Below are 20,174 nucleotides of genomic sequence, written 5' to 3'. Positions count from 1 at the left end.
TTTACCCCTAGACGACAGTAGAGGTGGAAATCAAAATTGGTGTGACTGCCCTAAACTATTAGTCCGTTTTTATTAAGACCATTGTTTTGATGCGAAATAAGACGGAGTATCATCATTTTGATAAAAAACGTTGTTATTTTTGATAACGTATTTACCATTATTGTTCACATCATTTTCAGGGTAAAAAATGACACCTCTAGTCATAACATTTTGTGAATTAATTGGTTACATTTTCTTAAAAAATGGCAACATTTTATCCGTCTGACAAATAAGACCAATAGTGTCGGTCTGAAACAAGAATTTGTGTTAAACTATAAAGGTGAATCGAGGTCCTAAGGCACATGCCATGTCGAAGAAGATGGCACATAAATAAATTCATTAGCTTTGTTGGCACCTATTGCCTTGCGACACTGATGGGTAGGTACTATATAGTACTCCCTCTGTCCCGGTCATTTGTTGTCTTTTGGTTTTGGCACAAAGACCAAGGAAAGATGAGAGGGCCAATAGCTAAATAACAAGTGGAATAAATTGAGTGTGAATGATCAAATTGCTCATCAAGTTCATTCTTAAAATAGAAAGAATGACAAACGATAGGTAGACACCTAAAATGGAAAAGAATGAAAAAATACCAATTGACAGAGAGGAGCAGTTGTTTCTGTTGGACTCTAAAAATATCTCTTTACTGTGTATAGTTATAACCTGCACAACGTACACTTGAATGTGGTCCACTTACCTCAAATTGACTGTGTGCATCAGTGTAACTGTCGTTCTCATGTCCTTAAGACCATGCCCAACTTTGCATCCTTATACGATTTGCTGCCCGGCCGCCCAGGTTTCATGTCTATATTGCTAATCGGATTTGAGATGTGACCATTCAACATATGTATAAACTTCCATCAGAATTCAAAATTATCTTAATGCTCAATGATCTGTTAAATCTAATTAATGATAGTAGCAATGGAGCAAACATTTGTGTTGTGACTAGTTAGGAGGGCAGAAAGTAACAACATATCTAGGAGCTCTACATCTATTAAGACTAGATACATCATCATAGGCATAAGTATAAGCCTTAGGACAAATAGCCTTAAACAACTTAGCAAACACTGTTGGCTTACAAGTTTTAGGGTCAGAATAGCTTCCAGTGCAACAATACTTATCAGACTGCATAGCCAAACAAGCACTCTTACACCCAACAACTTGGTTCCCCTTCTTCACTTCCAATGCTGAAGGGCAGCACACATTTAAATCAGCATCACAACTCGCCACACCGCATCCAACCCCGCCTCCAACCGGCTTCATTGAGACTGGCAGGTTGAACCCGTCCACCAGGCTGACATCATAGTAATGCAGAGGGGAAGCAGGGGCTCCGAATGTCATTTCAACTACTGTCGCTGGTGGGGATCCACTTGTTCCCCGACACTTGAGTTGTCCGGCACAGTCACCGGTTTGGCATTCGCCTTTTCCTTCATTGTCGAAGTTGCAGCCTTGTCTTCCCCATAGCCTACCCGACCATTTGTCCGGAAGGTCGAGGACTACCTCCTCACCACTGTTTAGAAGGAACCCCCCATCTTTCGGGTTTTCTTTACCCGGGTTTCCTAGTATTGCAGGCCACAGTTCACCGTTACAGTTGTTAACTACTATCAGTTGAACTGCACCTGCAAAGTTAAAGAGTACAAATTGTTTTCTTAGTTTCAGTTTTATGAATTATGATGCAGGATAATTAACATTTTAGTGAAAGAATGCATGTAAAATTAAATACCTGTTAAAGTGATGGAAACCAGTAGAAAAATGAAACTAGCAAAAACCCGTAAACTTGCCATGGATTTTATTGCTGAGTGATTTGGTTAGTCTGAATTCTGGATTCAAGTGCTGCAGTCACTCAGTTTTTATAGAGGATCTTACCTCCTCGAACTTAATGGTTAAGCCAAGACATCTTTGGAACCTCATACTTTATGATAGTTAATCCTCAGAGGGCAATGCTAGAAAGTAGAAAGAGATTTTGTTGGATAGAAAGAATGCTTTGTTACATAAAGGGAATATATACATTGCTTGTATAACAGGTTTCTGAATAAATCATCAGCCTTTTCATCCTAAGAAAATAATACGGAGTAGTACTGAAGAAAAGAGAGACATTTCTTAAACCTGATGTTGTATGCTTAGGTAAAGTGAAATAAAATGATTAGCAATAATATATCCAGTTTGTCTGTAAACAAGCACAATGGAGATAAAGGAGTCAAGTGGTTAAGGTTGCTTCTTAGACGAGTTATACCATTCATGTGACTGACTATTAATTAACAGTAGGTCTCCCTTGCGACGGGTCGGATATTGCGACATGTATTATGTGAGTGGAAATGGGTAGAGGGGACAAGGTGGGCACCCACCCCATGTGCTCTCTCTCTCTCACCCCCATGGGTTTTGTGTGAGACAAAATGGTACCCGTCGCAAGTTTGCGACGGGTATCTCCGTCATAAGGGAGAATTTGTGATTAATTAATTAAGTACCTATAGGCTATAGTCTATAGTCTATAGATTAGCCCTCCATCCCTTTTAAAGTTCATAGATGCTGAGGGGACATGTTATAAACTGCTAATACGTTTCTCTAATCACTTCATCAACATGTTAATATTCTTGCTAGCAAATTAATACGACCTAATCTGCTTGACATGTCTAATTCAGGGATATTTGAAACAAGCTAACTTTTTTTTTTTGGATAACAATAAACTTAGATATCAATATATCTATCTATCTATATTATTAAAGGAAGCTTTTTCCGAACGATTTTAGAGTCTCCAAAATTACCGAAACACTTAAATTAATAAATAATGCTAAGTAACTTTAAGATAAACTTTTAAGATAGTAAGTATTTGAGTCTACCTATATATCTTACAAATAATAAATAAATAATTAAATTAATATAACAATAATACATCGACCCACCAAAAATTCTACTGCATGTAGAAGATTAACAGTAGTCAACCTTTTGCCAACATCACACCTATATAAATCCTTATAGGTGGCAACATCTAAACATCAAACTTTAATGTTTACATAGTATATACTTGATATAATTATATATAGCTTTCGTCAATTTTAGTATGTGGTTGTGTACTTCTGTTGTGTTATTAGTAACCTTCAAATTTGAAGAAATAACTGATTATTTTATTTTATTTGCAGGGTTCTTTTTATTGAATGAATGAAGTCATGGATTTAACATTGTACAGTACGTTGTTTTGATGACTGATCTGCCCTATTTCATGTATTCTCCATTTATAGGTATCACATTGTATTTAATTTTATCGTTCTATTATTTACGAGAAGTCGAGAACCGGATTATAATTGTTGTATCACAAAATAACTGAGAAACAAGTAGTTAGCATAGTGAGGTTATTATGTATAAGTGTGAAACTAATAACCATAGTATTTCATTTAATTTGAAGGATGCATTCAATTTGATCCGTTCACGTTGCAAATACGGAGTATCACGTAAAGTGGGTAACAAAGTTATCGATGCAACAGAATATTGCGTTCCGATAATTGTTCATCAAGTAGGATATTACTGCTAATTTCATGATAATGTGTAAGCAATTTTCTCCCTATATATTAATTAGAAAACATATTGTTTGTTGAGTAGGTGTCTTGAAAGCTAGACCGTCTCACATTACACATTGTAATTTTATGGCTTTTTTGCCTTTTGTTTCTTAAGTTGGTTTTGCATCTAATTTACAGTTTTGGATAGATTTGGGTATCTTTTTTTTTAGTCTCTACTATCTGTGCATGGAAAAGTTAAAAAAAAAGGGGTGAATCTATACGTTCCATTATGTGAACCTTCCCCCTCTAATTTAGATGGTGTTGGGTTTTTTAGTTTCTCTAATGTTCTATTTGTCTTATCCATGTAAAAGTTTAAATATTACTCCGTATTATCATGGTTACTACCATAAAGATAAAGATCAATCTTAACAAATGAGTGTTTAACTAAAAAATAAATGGTTGATCTTATAATATAAGACGATGATATTCTATAATTTGTGATGTATCAAGTATATCTTATTATGTCAATTTGTTCAAACAATAAAAAAAAATAGGACTAATGGTAAGTCTTACTTAGGACCGTCTTAAGTTAAGATCTCTAAAAACTCTAATTCCTTTTGAACGTTATTTAAATTGATATAAAAACCAAGTGCGAGTGATACTGTGTGATAGTGGTCAAAGAATGCTTGAGTCAATTCCAACTATACTACACGGACTCTCTCTAATCTTTTTTTGGCAGCCGAAACCTCTCTAATCAAACGCAACATTACTTGTATAAAGTATTAGGATAGAATTTTAGGTGACGTGAAGAGGATAACATGTACGGAGTAATACTTTTATGTGAATAATAAAGAGTGGTCAATATGTTCTATTTACTACTCTCCATTAATTTAAAACATTTGGTTTTAGTAGGTATTGTATTAGTTTATAATGGTACAGTATCATACAAAACTGAGTTTTAAGTAAGAGAGATGGTGACCTAAATTACGGATGGCCGAACGACCAAAATGTTCGTTTGTAGCTTCAATTCGTTAGTGGGCTTTCTTTAGCAGTTTGTGAGCATCTAAATCTACCACACTTGATATAACGAATTGATCACGAATTTTTCTAATATGTACCCTAAAAAAATTTAAATTTTAAACAACCTTAAAATAAATAAATCTAATTTTGAACATCGATTATACGTCTCCGTGAAAACACTGTACAAAAGAGCAATGTACATACATGCATGAAACAAATAGAAGTGTAACAAAGGTTCTTAATGAACAATGACTAACTTTTTTAGTATAGTGAGGGTCCTTAATGTATAACTTGGCAATGGACTTAGCAAACGGATAACCGGATCGGGTTTAGGTTGAGTTGTTTCGGGTCAAGTATTTAGGGTTTGCAAATCGTCTGGTCGGATTATTTGAGGATTACGGTCAGCTATAAATCTATAATAAACATTCGGGACGAGTTAAATATGGCCAGGTCAATTCGGGTTTTGAGGTCCTTTCCTAGGCTTTTTCCGAGCAATATTAAAATCCCCAACATTAATAAAATACTTAAAAATAATAAATAATTAAATAAATATTACAATGACAAATCAAAAAAAGTTCTATTCCATGTAGAAGATTAGTGGTTGTACGTAGAATAATGCTTATTTTTCAACAATTTTATATTGTGTGGTCGTGTTGTTGTTAACCTCCAATTATTTAAGAACTAATCTATTATTATTTTGTTTTATTTTATTTGCATGGTTTGAGATATGCATTGATAAAAGGGCAATAATTGAACTTTTACAAACATCAAATAAGTTTTTAAAAATAAAATTTAATAAAATTTTAAAAATAAAGAAGTTATACAATAGAGTTGGAGATATGTACAAAATGGGGAAATAGTATCGAAATATCACCATATATAAAGTGGTATAATTATCCTACCCAACATATTTTATTTACGTTCATTCTTTCTTTCTTACGCTCGCTCCTCACTTGACGAGTTAGATATGATCAGGTCGATTCGGGTTTCAGATCAGGTTATGGGTAAAGTTTTCCGGGTTAGGTCATTCATAGAATTAGCCTTAACTAATTACATAATGAGTGGACTAAAGTTTGCAGTGGTATTCTAAAACATTTTAAATATGAGATTACAAGTGGCCCGTGTATCGCACGGGCATTAAATCTAGTCTATATTAATAAAGGAAGCTTTTTTCGAGCGATTATAGAGACTCCAAGTTTTACGAACTACTTAGAAAGTCCAACTATTAGAGAGTACCTATTTTACTTTTAATTAATAATACTCCGTATGATATCCTAATTTTAGTTAAATTTAGTGATTTGCCTCAAATAACTTACACGGAGTACTATTATGTTTTCAGAGCATACACCTCAGTTCAAATATAATTATAATAAAATTACTTTAGATTCCTAGAACTACACTACTACCCTAAGCTATATGAGATTATGAGTTATAATTACTGTATATAATTATACGAATTTTGTTGAGAGATTATTATCATAAGGAATCTAAAACATTACTATAACATGTTCACATTTCATACGTCACATAGGTGAAGTAAGAGCCCTATAATTGACAAATTGTATAGAAGCCAAACCACTAAATTCCACAGCTTTAGTGTTTATATAAGCTCAAAACTCAGCGAATTAATCTTTAATCCTAGATTAAGTTGAAGACAATTCCAATACAATTAGAACACTATACGTTTTATATAAATATCGCCTTTTGATCTTAGATGTCAATAATAATTCCCTCATGAAATAATCTATTTTTAGTTGATTATGTTTGTGCTTTGTTCGTTTTGATCAAAAATGATTATAGTTATTTTCACTGATATAGATTATTTGTATATGATGCAGGTTGATGATAAATTGTTCTAGGTTATACGTTCGTAATGGCCAAAGTTGCAAGAGAATTTGGAGACTTTGTTATCGTAACACAAATAAGGTAATTAAGATAAAAGACTTATACTTTGAATTTGCCTCTACTTTCTAATATTATGCGCTACCACTTCATATCGTGCTTCCAAATATTAGTTCGACATTCATCTTAATACTCCGTAATAATTAGTTCACATAATAGTTTATAAAGTTTTTGTTGACTTAAATTCATTTTTTATTGCTTTTTACTGACTCATATTATAAAGGTCGGGCGAGCAATAACTCAATTTTACTTACAAAATTACTAATGACAAAATTACATGCAATTGAATTTGTGATACTCTAAATAGATGTGCATATTCGTTACCTTCAAAAGTTAGATTATCTATTACCATGCATATTCATGTTTGTACACAAGTTTAGTACAATGATACAAATCTACGCACACAATTACACAAGTTCAGTTTTATCACATGAAATTGGCATAAAGCTTGGTGTTATTAGCGAGCTGTAATTACATACATTATTAACATACATGGAAAATTTTGAGCTTTTTTTTCTTTTCTTAAAATCTACTCCTAATTAAAGACTAATATTTACATGCGTAATCACGTAGAATTCTTTTTTTTTTTTATATTAAAAACCTTCAACGGATCGTTCGGCAAATAACGGCACTTTGCATACTATTTTCTTCTTCTACCTAAGCTGAGCCGATAAGAAAATATTCTCTTTGGATAATATAACTGTGTAAGTAATTGACTTTTATATGTTTCGATCGAGGTATCCGGATACTCTTATAATTGCATGACCAGAGAGCACCAAATACGTGTTAGTAATCCTTTTGAAAATATAGGTTTGTAGTAGCTTCGGATTGATAAATACGGAATACTTGGGTTTATTATTTAAAAGTTGATTAAGTTGATTTAAATCTAATTTATACGGAGTATTTAATAAGAAAAGCTGGTACAAGAGTTCAACACTCATACAAAATTTGACATCTCAAAGGGGTTAGAGAAGTAAGAAAAATTAGACATTTGAAATATTCTTTTTAAATGCTTAGTCTGGAGGTTTTACTTTAAAAAGTGGGATTAAATCTATTTTATATTTTGCTTTTCGTTTCAGGGATGCGAGACTAACAATGTCAAAATAACTTACAAATGGTGCCATGCGGTTGAGTTATAACGGTTGAGTAGTGTATGGGGCATATGGTTTTTAGATTTTGGTTAGGATTTATGTAAATTTACAAATAGTGCCATGGGGTTGAGTTATAACGGTTGAGTAGTGTACATGTATGGGGCATATAGTTTTTAGATTTTGGTTAGGAATTATGTAAATTTAAGGATAAAATCATATTGGCATTACTTTATTAGAAGTGTGTTAGGATGAAAAACACAATGTTTATTGTATTAGAAGTGTGTTGAGAACCATTATTCAAAAATTTGAGTTAAGGGTAATAATTATAATTTGTAAAGCTATAGAATTGTAATCTACTATGTAATTTTGGAGGTTTTACTCATTTGTTTTAGAAGGAATTTTGAGTTAAGTTGGTTTCTTAAGCAGAAACAAAAGAAGTAATAGAGCTATCTAACTTGATTCGATGAATTTAGCTAAGCCTGATTAAATATAGTCGTACATGTATCTATAAATTTATCGTGTTAGTTTTTCATATGTAAGGAACTAGACGTAGCTGGATGATTATTTTCCTCTCTATTGTTTGCTTGAATTATCTTTGTTATCTAAATCAACTAATAAGAATTATACAAATGAGAATTTGTGGTTAAAGAATATCTGCAACTGAGCAAAGTGTATTTACTTGCTATCACAAGTTAGATTTGAATTAGTGGCAAATTAGTGGTTAGGTCATGTTCTTTTGAAAATAAGGTCAATCCCTTTAAATTTAGTATGTTCAGTTGATAAAAGTTAAGCTCCTATTCGTAAAAGTAATATTATCACATTATAATAACAGGATATTACAAAAGGGCCCGGGCATCGCCCGGGCATTAAATCTAGTATATATATAAAAAAAAGGTTTTTTTCAGGCAATTCTAGAGACTCCAAGTTTTTTGAAACGCTCTAATTAAAATAATAATATTAGTCAAAAACAGAATTTTAATCTTAATCTTAAAAGATAAAATAAAAGATAATATATCAAACATAAACAAAGTAATAAAAAATAATCCTCCGTAAACAATTGAGATCAAACCAAACACTAAAATATACGTATATAGCAAGCACATGAAAAAATATACAATAATTATAGGGGAGGCCATTTGAATTTATTTGGCCATTCTTTGTGAAAAGCGACTGAATAATGATATACTATAACTATTCATGGAGCCGCTGATATGGTGTACGTTGGGGTGAGTAATACATGTTTTCTTATGTGCTATTCGATTTCCACCATACATTGGGGTGAGTAATACATGTTTTCTTACGTGCTTTCTGTTTTCTATTTCGTATTTTTCTTTTAGGATTTACATGGTATTTATTAGTTCATTCAATTGTTAGGATTTACAAGAAGCATGAGATAATAATGAAGTAGCATGAAGAGAGGAGAGAAGACATAATATTGAAGAGTCAGATGATTGTATAAGTTTTTCACTAATTGTATTTTTTTTACACGGGTGAAGTTTGACATATAGGAATCCTTATCATATTATAATTCACATATTCTCATTTATAACGGGTATATCCCTCACAAACTTGCAACAGGTCAACTACTACTCATGTGTTTAGTTAAGACAAAACATCGTCACAATTGAATCCACATATTCTCATTTATAACAGGTATATCCGTCACAAACTTGCAACAGGTCAACTACTACTCATGTGTTTAGTTAAGACAAAACATCGTCACAATTGAATTCACATATTCTCATTTATAACGGGTATATCCGTCACAAACTTGCAACATGTCAACTACTACTCATGTGTTTAGTTAAGACAAAACATCGTCACAATTGAGACTTGCTGATTATAATTAGGGCACATACTGACAAACACGATCATACATATCTAAGATGACAATAAAGATTTCATAATATGTCAATGAAGACCGTATAATACGGAGCAGTATATAACACAACCGTACAAAAGATTAATTGAAATTAATTAAAGAGACTAACTTAAATTAATTCACAACATCAACTACACTTATTTTCAAAGTCGTTAGTTACTTTACGATAGCAAATTTACCGTTCTCACATTCAAGAACTTACATATTCTACCATTTCAGTTAAAAATAAAACATTATTTAGAAACCGGGCAACGCACTGGCACAAAATCTAGTATTAAATAAAAGAAACAAACTACTGAATGCAAGAGTAAGAAAGAAAGTTGGTGGGAAAAACCTAGTAACGGTTTCATAAAGCTAAATTTTGACGGATCGAGGATAGAAGGTAATAAAGCTGCTCTAGGATATTCGATAAGAGATAACAATGGTAAAGTCGTTTTGTTGGGAGCAAAAAAATGCGGATCCAATAGTATCCTTGTTGCGCGAGCTCTCGCTTTAAAAGAAGATATTTTAGCAGCTAAATACTTAGGAATCTCAAAGCTAATTGTGGAGGGTGATAATTTATGTGTTATTAACTCGATTCGAGGTACTTGGCAAATTCCTTGGAAAATTTCTAGTATTATCAAGGATGTGAAATTAGACCTTCAGTTTTTCGATGAAGTGATAATTAAACATTGCTTTCGTGAAGTCAACAAGGTTGCTGATTTCATGCCTTCTATTGGACATTCATGTCCAACTCTCTCGAGGTGGTTTGATAGCCGGTGGCTTCAACTTACCTCCCTCATTCGAAAGGATGTGATAATTAAGCATTCTGCGAATTTCTCTCAGAGGGCATTTGTTTCATGCACGGGTATGAGTTTGGAATCAGGAATCATACCCGGGTGGTATTGGTTTGGAACTTGATTCCTCATACCTTGTGTCTGTTTCATTTTTGAGTGGTATGGGTTTGAACCTCAATTAAGGTTAAAATGCGTAAACTAAAATATTGTAAATAATAATTTTCAAAATTATAAAATCATGAAAATGATTATTTAATTAAATAAGTATATAAAAATTGGATTTACAATATGCTATAATTTGTTTTTTTTTTCATATTTTTGTTCATTTTAGTTTGATACCAAGGGTATGCATCTCATACCCACCCCCCTCCTTGGGTATGAGAAACTCATATTTCATGGGTTTGAGGTATGGGTATGAAACCCTTGCATTTGCCAAACAAACATTTGGTATGGGTTTGGCTCATTCCAAACTCATACCTCATATTTTTTTTGTGTGAACCAAACACCCCTCAATGAGTTCTGGTAGTAGCAGAAAAAGTAGAGGACACCCAAATTGAGTTCAAAACAGTGTTGCCAGTGAGCGAATCTGAATATTAAGTGATCAAATGGCAAACAAATAACTAGTATGGAGAGTATTTTGAGTCGAATTACATGAGATTTTCAGTCAAATTACAATAGTCTAGAACAGTAGAAATCAAATGGCAAACAAACACTTATTTTAGTCACATTACAAAGACACTGTATGCAAGAACAGCAAGATAAAAGGAGAAACTACAATCACTCGTATGAAAGAGTAAAAATATATACAGCTCTTCCACCTTTGTCCTCGTAAAAGAAGTAAGTAAGAAAGAAAGAATAAGAAAGAGAAGACACCCCAGTATTGTCAAGGTGAAAAAGTTGACCATTTTTCATGTTAGAGCAAACAAAGTGTATGTAGTTTTCACATAGTACTTGGACTAACACTAGCATAACCAGCAATTCCTCTGAGTCCCTCTTTAGTAGTGTACGAGTGTAAGCTCACCCCTGACGAAGACGTAGCATATGAATACACATAATTCTCTAGAGGCGGTTCCCCGTAACCTCGATCATCACTTAAACTCGGTGCTCTCAAAACTTCCGGCAATGCCATTTCCCCTTCCAAGTATCTCACGACCACCCTCATACTCGGCCTAGCCTTTGGGTCGTCACTCGAACACATCAATCCCAATTTTATGGCGGTAATCACCTCCCTTTCATTAAATTGGCCCTTCAATTTTGGGTCTAAAACATCCATGACCTTACCCTCACTAAATTTTTGCCAAACCCAATCAACAAGGATCAATTCCTCGGGCGTAGACGCCTTATGTTCAATGGGCTTCCTTCCACATACCACCTCCAACAATAATGCCCCGAATGCAAACACGTCCGAACTAGTTGTTACATGACCCGTACGTGACATTTCGGGAGCTAGGTATCCTAACGTACCCACGACCCTAGTGGTGCCTAAGGCCGTCCCATGATCGTGTAACCGAGCTAGTCCAAAATCACCAAGACGACCATTAAAATCAACATCTAGTAACACATTACTCGCCTTTATATCTCTATGAATCACAACTTTCTCCCATCCTTCATGTAAATAAAGTAGTCCTGAGGCAACACCCTTAATTATCCTAAACCTTTGTTCCCAACTAAGTACCATACCTTGATTACTCTTATTAAACAAGTACTTATCTAAACTACCATAAGGCATATAATCATAAACAAGCAACAAATCACCTCTTCTACGACACCACCCCAACAATTGAACCAAATTCCTATGTCTAAGCCGACCAATACTCGCGATTTCAGCCACAAACTCCGGCAACCCCTGCTTCGATTCATGATTAATCCTCTTAACCGCGATTTGAGTATTTGATTTGGGCAAAACCCCATGATAAACTCTACCAAATCCACCCCTCCCAAGAAGCTCCTTTTCCCGAAAACCCTTGGTAGCTTTCCTAAGATCATGGTAAGGATACCTATGAGGTCCAACCGTAAGCTCCCATTCTTCGATTATATCGCGGTCCTTAATCCGAAAGATAACATAAATACCAATAAAGACGACAAGGACAACGAAAATAGCTAGTGACGTGGACAAGGATATAGCCAAAGTTACCTTACGTTTAATATTAGCATTTGATGGAATTGGTAAAGGAGGCATCGGGAGAGACATTGAAGGTCCGCTCATATTAAAACTCCAACCAAGTACATAATGTGAACTTGCTAATAACCCTGTTGATCCGGAAAAACCAACGTACATAGTTTCATTCAGAATTTGGGACAAATCATATTTATATGAAATCAGCGGCTTTGTTGGCTTTACTCTTGAAACCGAAATTGTGACATTAATAAGACTAGTAACAGGATCATATTCAACCCAACATTGTATTGTCTGACCATCTTTCATTGTCACGTTAACCGTGGTCGAATTTTCCATCGTATATGCAGCAGTAACTGAAGCATTCGAAACCAAGCTATTTAAATCAATCCCAATATGATTATCATTTATATCACCAAACTCGAAATCCTGAACTGTATCAAACTCCACAGCAAACACATGGTTGGTTAAATTTCCGATATCGGCTGCACTAAAAAGGCCTAAGTATTGACTAGGCAAGGCTTTTTTGGAGAGGTCTAGTGTAGGAGAAATGACAAATGCCATGCCATGTCCTCCTAGTTTTTGAAATTCGGGAACGGTGCCGAAAGTGAAGGATGTAGAAAACGGGAGAACAGAGGCGGCATTTGGGGAGTTTTTGAATTTGATTGGGGTGGAGTAAAAGGCATGTCCCATTTCACGTTGAGTTGTGTTGGTTAATTGTATGAATTTGTTATGGTTTAGTAGTTTTGCTGAATCTTTCAAGGTTATTGTGTTACCTGCTGTACTAAAATCATTGTAGATGAATTGAGTTAGTTGTGCATGCGTACTAAAAAAGTTTAGTACAAGGTAGAATAATGGAGATAAGATGATTTTGAGGAAATTAGACATGATGATGATCTGATTTGGGTTGTAAAATTATTGGGCAGTTATTAAAGAAATTGAGTACTCCAGCTATAAATAAATATAAGAATATAATAATGTGGCTTATTAAGTAAGTCTAGTGAGAGCACTGAGCACACAAAGTTTGAAGTCTAGTCGTCTAGATGAGAAGAATGTAATTGGGTGGCCTAATGTCCTTGTATTCTAATTGTCGTTATCAAAAGAGTCTAGTCAACTATATCTTTTCAATTTTATAATGACTTCTAGACGAAGTGGAGACTGGGGTTGGTCAATATATTCCGCATGAAGTTGGCTTCTCGTCATAGCAGGCTAGTGGCTGCCCACATGTAAACATGGATATGGACATCACATTGGAGTTTATGTGTACTCTCACACATTTGTGTCGTACTCCCTAGGGGTGAGCAAAAATATACGAAACGGTTTTAATATACGGATACGATACGGTATACAGTTTCAGTTAAACGAATTTCCGTATATACAATACGGATTTCCGTATATACGATACGGTTTTCAAATAACCGTATCGTATCCGGGTCGGGCAAAAACAAAACCGGGTATACGGTTTTTGAAAAGAAATAAAAAAAACCAAAAATATCTTACAAAACCTAAATAATTTAACCAAAATCACTTTAACTTGTCCACTTTTTTTTTCCCTAATGCATTTGTATAATGAATATTGAAATTTTGATTATTTTAGTATGTAACCTATTATTAAATTTAAGTTAGGGCGTACCGGTTTTATCGCGTATTCAATAAATTGAACAACAAACAGCTGAAATCCGTATCCGGGTACACGAAAACCGGATATACGGAAAAACCGGGTATACGAAAACCGGGTATACGGTTAAACCGGGTCGGATACGTATCGACAAAATTGTGAATTTAAAAACCGTATACCCGATACGGTTTTAAAAACCGTATACCCGATACGGTTTTCAAAACCGTATCGGGTATACGGTTTTGCTCAGCCCTAGTACTCCCTCTCATCCAAATTAAAGGTAACACTTGCTTTTTGATATTAGTTATGATCGTTGGGAATCTTTAATATTATTCTTAATCAATAAGACAAAATATAGTCATGTAAGATCTTGTTTGATTTATCGTCATGAATGCTATAAGAATATCAAATTTTTATAATTTTTAATAATGTGTAACTAAAAATATTCACATTGCAAAATGTGTCTCGACAAGTGTGATAAAGCAACCGTTACCTTTGGTTTTGATGAGAGAGAGTATGTCTTTAATTCGTCGTATATTTTATTATTTTTGAAAATCGGTTTAGAAAAATACTCTTCTCATAATCACCTGATTTAATCGACCAATTTAAACAACTAGCTAAACTATATCAGCTAGTCTCACTTGTGACGGACTGAGTGACGGGTCACCTCCCTCTCACAGAAATGCAAGTGGAAGGCAAGTGGGACGCTCCATTTTCGCCCCGCTTGCCCTCCCACTTGCATTTGTGTGAGAGGGAAGTGAGCCGTCACTCACTTGTGACGGATAGTGTCCGTCACAAGTGAGAATTTGTGAAACTATATATACATCCCTTATCCATTACCTTACTAAAAGAGAGTAAGCATGAGTATCTTTCACTCATGAATAGTGTTCTCATATGATGAATAGTTAGAACTCATTTGGGCGGGTTTGGTTGTTGGGTTAACGGATCTGTTTGTTGGGCACAAATTCAGTCCACTACTCACTCACTCCTTTTGGGCGAGAATAAATCTCCTCTAAATACGAGATTATTACGCGTACACCAAATGCACCAGATTGTAGCGAGCAAGTTAATAACCAAAATCTCCCCATTATTAGCCTCCGAAAGGTAATTAATCCAATTAATAACCCACTCTCCAATAGACATATGGAAATCGTTACCAGTTCGAATGCCTAAATTAGAGGAAGCCCAAATCCTAGCTACAATATCGCAATCTCGGAAAAGAGGATTCAAAGTCTCAAGATTATCCATACCATAGCAAAATCTACATGAATGGTCCACACCTATTCCCATTTTTTGGAACTCCGGCCCATTAAAGACTGAATTAGTAAGGATTCTCACTTTTCATTTCTGAGGCCCAAGGAGTCTCCAAAGCCTCTTTTTACATAATGCAACAGAATGCAACACATGATCTATTTGTTGTGGACGGTTGCAAGGCATTAAGCTTAGCCGGTCCTCTCCACCCCTTTCGCATTTATTTTTTGCTAACGAATCTATCTTCTTTCTAACGGATATAAAGGATGCTTTTTGTGAGCTTGGCGGAATCCTTAGCCGGTCAGGCTATCAATTATAATAAATCTGGTATTATTTTTAGCCCGAGTACTCCAATTCGTTACTTCTGCAGGACTTAAAACTCTTAACATCCGGAATAATAAGGGTATTGGTAAGTATTTGGATATATCCATGGATTTTGAAAGCTCAAAAGCGGATATTTTCTCTGCGCTTGTTGACAATGTTAAAAAGTGGATCTTCTTGTGAAATGAGATTTTTTTGTCACCAGTCGGGCGACTTACTCTGATCTCTTCTGTTTTGTCCACTATTTCTAATTACTTAATATCGGTGTTTAAAATACCGGTAAGTGTGGTTAAGAGAATTAATTCTCTTCTGTCACATTTTTGGTGGGCGGGCTTGAGATCGTCAAAGACGGTGCACTAGTGTAGTATTAATTTCCTGAGTATTCCGAAAAGTAGAGGCGGTCTTGGGATTAGGAACGTTTCTTGTCTTAATCAAGCTCTCCTGGCCAAACAAGCCTTGAAGTTGGTCAAGGGGGAGGATACGCTTTTTGGGAAAGTTTTCGAGGCAAAGCCCCCCCCCCCTCCCTCTCTTGTTTTGACCAGGCTACATGTATGTAAAACATACCTCGAATCTGTCGTGGGATTGTAGAAGTCTTCCAAATTGCGCCTGAAAAGTGGGATATTTCTCCGACATTGATATTTGGAGAACTAACTGGGTTAATGGTGTAACAACCCGGATTATAAAATAAAGGGAAAATGTATATTAAATGTATTATCAGAGTATAACACTAAAAGGGTAAAAGGTGGCAGAAACACCTGACTAATCCGGTTCACTACTAAAACCAAAAACAACTAATACATTATTAAGTGTATCTAAGTGAAAACAAACTCCTAATTTATTATTCATCTCGCCGCACAGTACTTTCCCAGGAAGATATCATCCAAACAGCAAATCATCTGAACAACCTGAGAAAGGGGGGTCGACAATCAGTCGGGAGTAACTAAATGCTCTCCCAGTCATGTTTACAACAATTGAATATAACCAACAATCCATAACAATTGAAATGCAAAACCAGTAAACATGTGAGACCATCTATACTCATAAAAGCTTAACATAACTCATCAAACTTTACTAACCTTAGACGGATGTAAACATGCAAACCTAGACCATATGCAACCAGTAGACCATGTACACTTACAACCAAAGTAGCACACGACCCATAACAACTTAAGGCACGATGCTAGCATTAAAGCATAGCGAACATGGTGACACACGATACACAACAACAGAAGGCACAAAGCTAGCAACAAAGCATAACAAATAGAGCGAACACCTGTTTGAGCGTATAACCACTGCCTCTAACTTGCCAGAGCATATAACCACTGCCTCTAGCTGACGGAGCGTATAACCACTGCCTCCATCGGTGTAGAGCGTATAACCACTGCCTCCAGGGTACTATGTATAATGTATAACCACTGCCTATATGTCTAAGACCTGGCCAGACTCTCAGTGCAATAACTGTACACTGAATGACACTCGGGACCCAGAGCGTATAACCACTGTCTCTGGCAACCCCCGAACACAGACCAAAATAAATCCCGCATCAACGGCTGGCGTTGGTTCATTCTGATAGTATATAACTGATACTACCGTTATCTATTCAAACTAGCAAACAAACCAATGCACAGTATAACCGACTGTACCAACATGCGTGAACAACATCAGGACTCAACTCAAAGGATAGTATAACCGACCATCCCACTTATCACATGAACAAGAGTAACCAGTGACTCATGCACACATATTGTCATACATTATAACTGAACACCACATAACATGTGAAACAAGTATTAACGACCAATGTTATAGTAACCTTAACCATAACATCAACTCTGGATGCGAGGTTATAGTAACTTCGACTATAACTTCAACATATATAACTAGAAGTTATACTTCCCTCAACTATAACCTTGACACAAAACTCAAAGTTATACTAGTTCCAACCATAAACTTGAGCCATAATCTCATGGTTACGTTAGTTTCAGCTATAACCTTAACTCGTACTTGAATGTTATAGTAGACTCAGCTATAACCTTGATTCTTATATCCAAGGTTATACCTGTTTCAGCCATAACTAGAGTAGCGACCAAAGTTGTACTAACTTCAGCTATAACACTCGAATCATCATCAAGGTTATACTAGCTTTAGCTATAACTTTGGAGAGCACTCTTGGCCGCCTATCATGCCGCCACTAGGGTTTATTCGTAAACCCTAATTGCGTTCATGACACCCATAATAAACATATAAACGACATACGACATATAATTAAGGCATTAAAACATGTACAAACATGCGAAAACAAAATTAAACATGATAATAAACAATCAAACATGTACCAATCATACAAATCAATCATTAAATCATATTAATTACATCAATTGGCATAAACACAATTAAAAGAGAAACACCTAGTTATCTTTTTACGCAAATAATCCTAAAGATCGTCTTCAACGATATAAACGTCTTCTCCAGGAGCAACTTCTACGCCTTCATTGTCGTTTCACACGTGCCAAAGAAGAACGAATCTAATAAATATACTAATTATATATATATAAACAATAAAAGCTATAAAAGCTACGCGAAAAACATAAAACTTACGAAGAAGATAAATAGATCCAAGGAGTAGGATCGATCTAGGCACGAAGAACGATGAAGAACAAACGAACGAAAGGGCGGCACGAAACCCTAGGCGCCAGAAAACGAGCGGCACAAGGGAGGAAGAGAGGAGAGAATTTAGGTTTAGGGTTTTGTGAAAATAGGAGGAAAAAGAATGTAAGGGTCTATGTTGAGGGCTATAAAACATCGTCGACGTTTTATAACAAATCGTCGACGCTTTTCATAAAAAAGACGCCTCCTACCCTTCCTTTTCCTCTCTCTACCCAATTCTCTCCCAAGCAAACAACACTAAAAAAAAGATGTTCTAACTCGGTTGAAGAACTACACGAGTAATCCACATCAACAAAACAACGATTCAATGTCAAATAACGAGCAATCCACATCAAATGCTAACAACGAATCTGAGGTACGTAATTACAAAATCTATTTTTATTTCAATCGAATTAGTATGATTATTGAATTAGATGTTAAGTTGATATATTGAATTACATGTTAAGTCTTCATAGAATTAGGATGAATGGAACAAACACGCCCAAACCCGTCGAAAATATTTGTAGTCGTCATTTAGGACGTAGAAACTCAAAGTCCCTCATGGAGAGGGACGTGCATAATCAAAGTCCCCCATGGATGGGGACGTGCATAATCAAAGTCCCTCATGGATGGGGACGTGAATATTCAATGTCCCTCATGGACAGGGACTTTGAATTTCAAAGTCCACCATGGACAGACTTTGAATATCAAAGTCCATCATGGGGAGGGACGTGTACTATTCACGTCCATACTTGGTTGGGACGTTGAATGTTCACGTCTGTCATGGTGATGGACGTGAATATTCAATGTCCGCTCCTGGTTCAGACTATTAAATTGGTTTTTGTTCATTTTATTTAGTTTTTTTTCGTAAGTTTAGGTATTTTTACATATTTTAGCATCTAATCATTATTAATTTTGTGTTTTAACAGGATTCATTTGAGGAGTTTGGTGGAAACGATGTTAATTACAACCACCTATTTGAGACGGTTACATGTTTTGCGAGTCGGGATGAGGCGTTTGAGTGGGCTCAAAAAATAGCTTTTGATAACGGGTTTGCCTTAGTAAAAGCATCAAATGGGACCAAAAATCGTAAACAACCCGAGTTGCTAGGCTCTTACTTTCGTTGTTCAAGGTACGGCCGAACTAGAAAGAAGATCGATCCCGATATTCCCGAGAAGCCTAAGAAGAAAGGGACAACTAAGTGTGAGTGTTTGTTTCGGGTTCGAGCCGTTCAGAACCGGGCTAATGATGTAAATGGGAAGGAGTTGATTTTTTGGAACATTTTAACCTCGGAGAAAGGTGGATATCACAACCACAAAGTAAAAAAGTACAAAGACGGTCATAGGCATTTTGCTGGTTTGAATGCCGAAGAGAAAGAGTTCGTGAGGCAACAAGTCTGGGCGTCGATTCCCCCGAGAGATATTAAAAATGGTCTTCATCAAAGAACTCCCGATAAACCCCAACCTACAAGCGCCCAAATTTATAGTGCGGCTAACAAGTTTCGGCGTGAAATTAGAGGAACACGGAATACCGCTCAACAAATGTTGGCTGTAGCCGTTGCTGCTAATTATGTGGAATGGCACAAAACAGATTCCGAGACAAAGGAGCTCAGTCATGTTTTTATGGCTCATCCGGAAGCGGTTAAACTCTTCCGTGCTTATCCACGTGTGGTTCTTATTGACTCGACGTACAAGACAAATGTTTACAAAATTGCTCTTGTTGAGGTTGTTGGTGTAACACCGTGTGGGTCTTCCTTCTTAATTGCTGCGGTGCTTCTTCCGTCAGAGTCGGAAGACGATTATGGGTGGATGTTGATGAGATTAGGGGAGCTACTAAGTTGTACGGGTTCATCTATTTCTGCCTTTGTCACTGATCGGGAGATGGGTTTGATCGCCGCTCTTGAGTCCCTTCATCCGAGCACTCCTCACCTTTTGTGTCGTTGGCACATTAACCGTGCTGTGGAGAAACAAGCACTCTCAAAGGAGAATTTGATGTGTGTAGACACCTCGTTTCTGCACCCCTCG

The 20,174-nt window shown here is 35.7% G+C and overlaps 2 protein-coding genes across 2 annotated transcripts; both read right to left on the bottom strand.

The window, feature by feature from the left end:
- Positions 1-902: 902 nt before the first annotated feature.
- On the bottom strand, positions 903-1,906 carry LOC141598537 (thaumatin-like protein). Its single transcript, XM_074418205.1, has 2 exons — positions 1,760-1,906; positions 903-1,655 (listed from the first exon to the last, which is right to left on the bottom strand). The coding sequence occupies exons 1-2, from the start codon at positions 1,818-1,820 to the stop codon at positions 982-984; spliced, it is 735 nt and encodes a 244-aa protein (XP_074274306.1). The 5' UTR covers positions 1,821-1,906; the 3' UTR covers positions 903-981.
- Positions 1,907-10,821: 8,915 nt separating this feature from the next.
- Positions 10,822-13,297, bottom strand: LOC141600474 (L-type lectin-domain containing receptor kinase S.4-like). Its single transcript, XM_074420711.1, has one exon. It carries the CDS (start codon positions 13,200-13,202, stop codon positions 11,139-11,141), a length of 2,064 nt encoding a protein of 687 aa, XP_074276812.1. The 5' UTR covers positions 13,203-13,297; the 3' UTR covers positions 10,822-11,138.
- Positions 13,298-20,174: the final 6,877 nt, after the last annotated feature.

The sequence above is a fragment of the Silene latifolia genome, chromosome 9 (genome assembly GCF_048544455.1).
Source record: "Silene latifolia isolate original U9 population chromosome 9, ASM4854445v1, whole genome shotgun sequence".
In the NCBI taxonomy this organism is placed as follows: domain Eukaryota; kingdom Viridiplantae; phylum Streptophyta; class Magnoliopsida; order Caryophyllales; family Caryophyllaceae; genus Silene; species Silene latifolia.
This window is presented reverse-complemented; position numbering and strand designations above follow the sequence as displayed.

Bases quoted from the DNA above. Each gene is read 5' to 3' on its own strand.
- LOC141598537 (XM_074418205.1), bottom strand. From the start codon at position 1,820: ATGGCAAGTTTACGGGTTTTTGCTAGTTTCATTTTTCTACTGGTTTCC. The intron at 1,656-1,759 runs GTATTTAATTTT...TTAACTTTGCAG, and splicing joins GGTTTCCATCACTTTAACAG to GTGCAGTTCAACTGATAGTA.
- LOC141600474 (XM_074420711.1), bottom strand. From the start codon at position 13,202: ATGTCTAATTTCCTCAAAATCATCTTATCTCCATTATTCTACCTTGTA.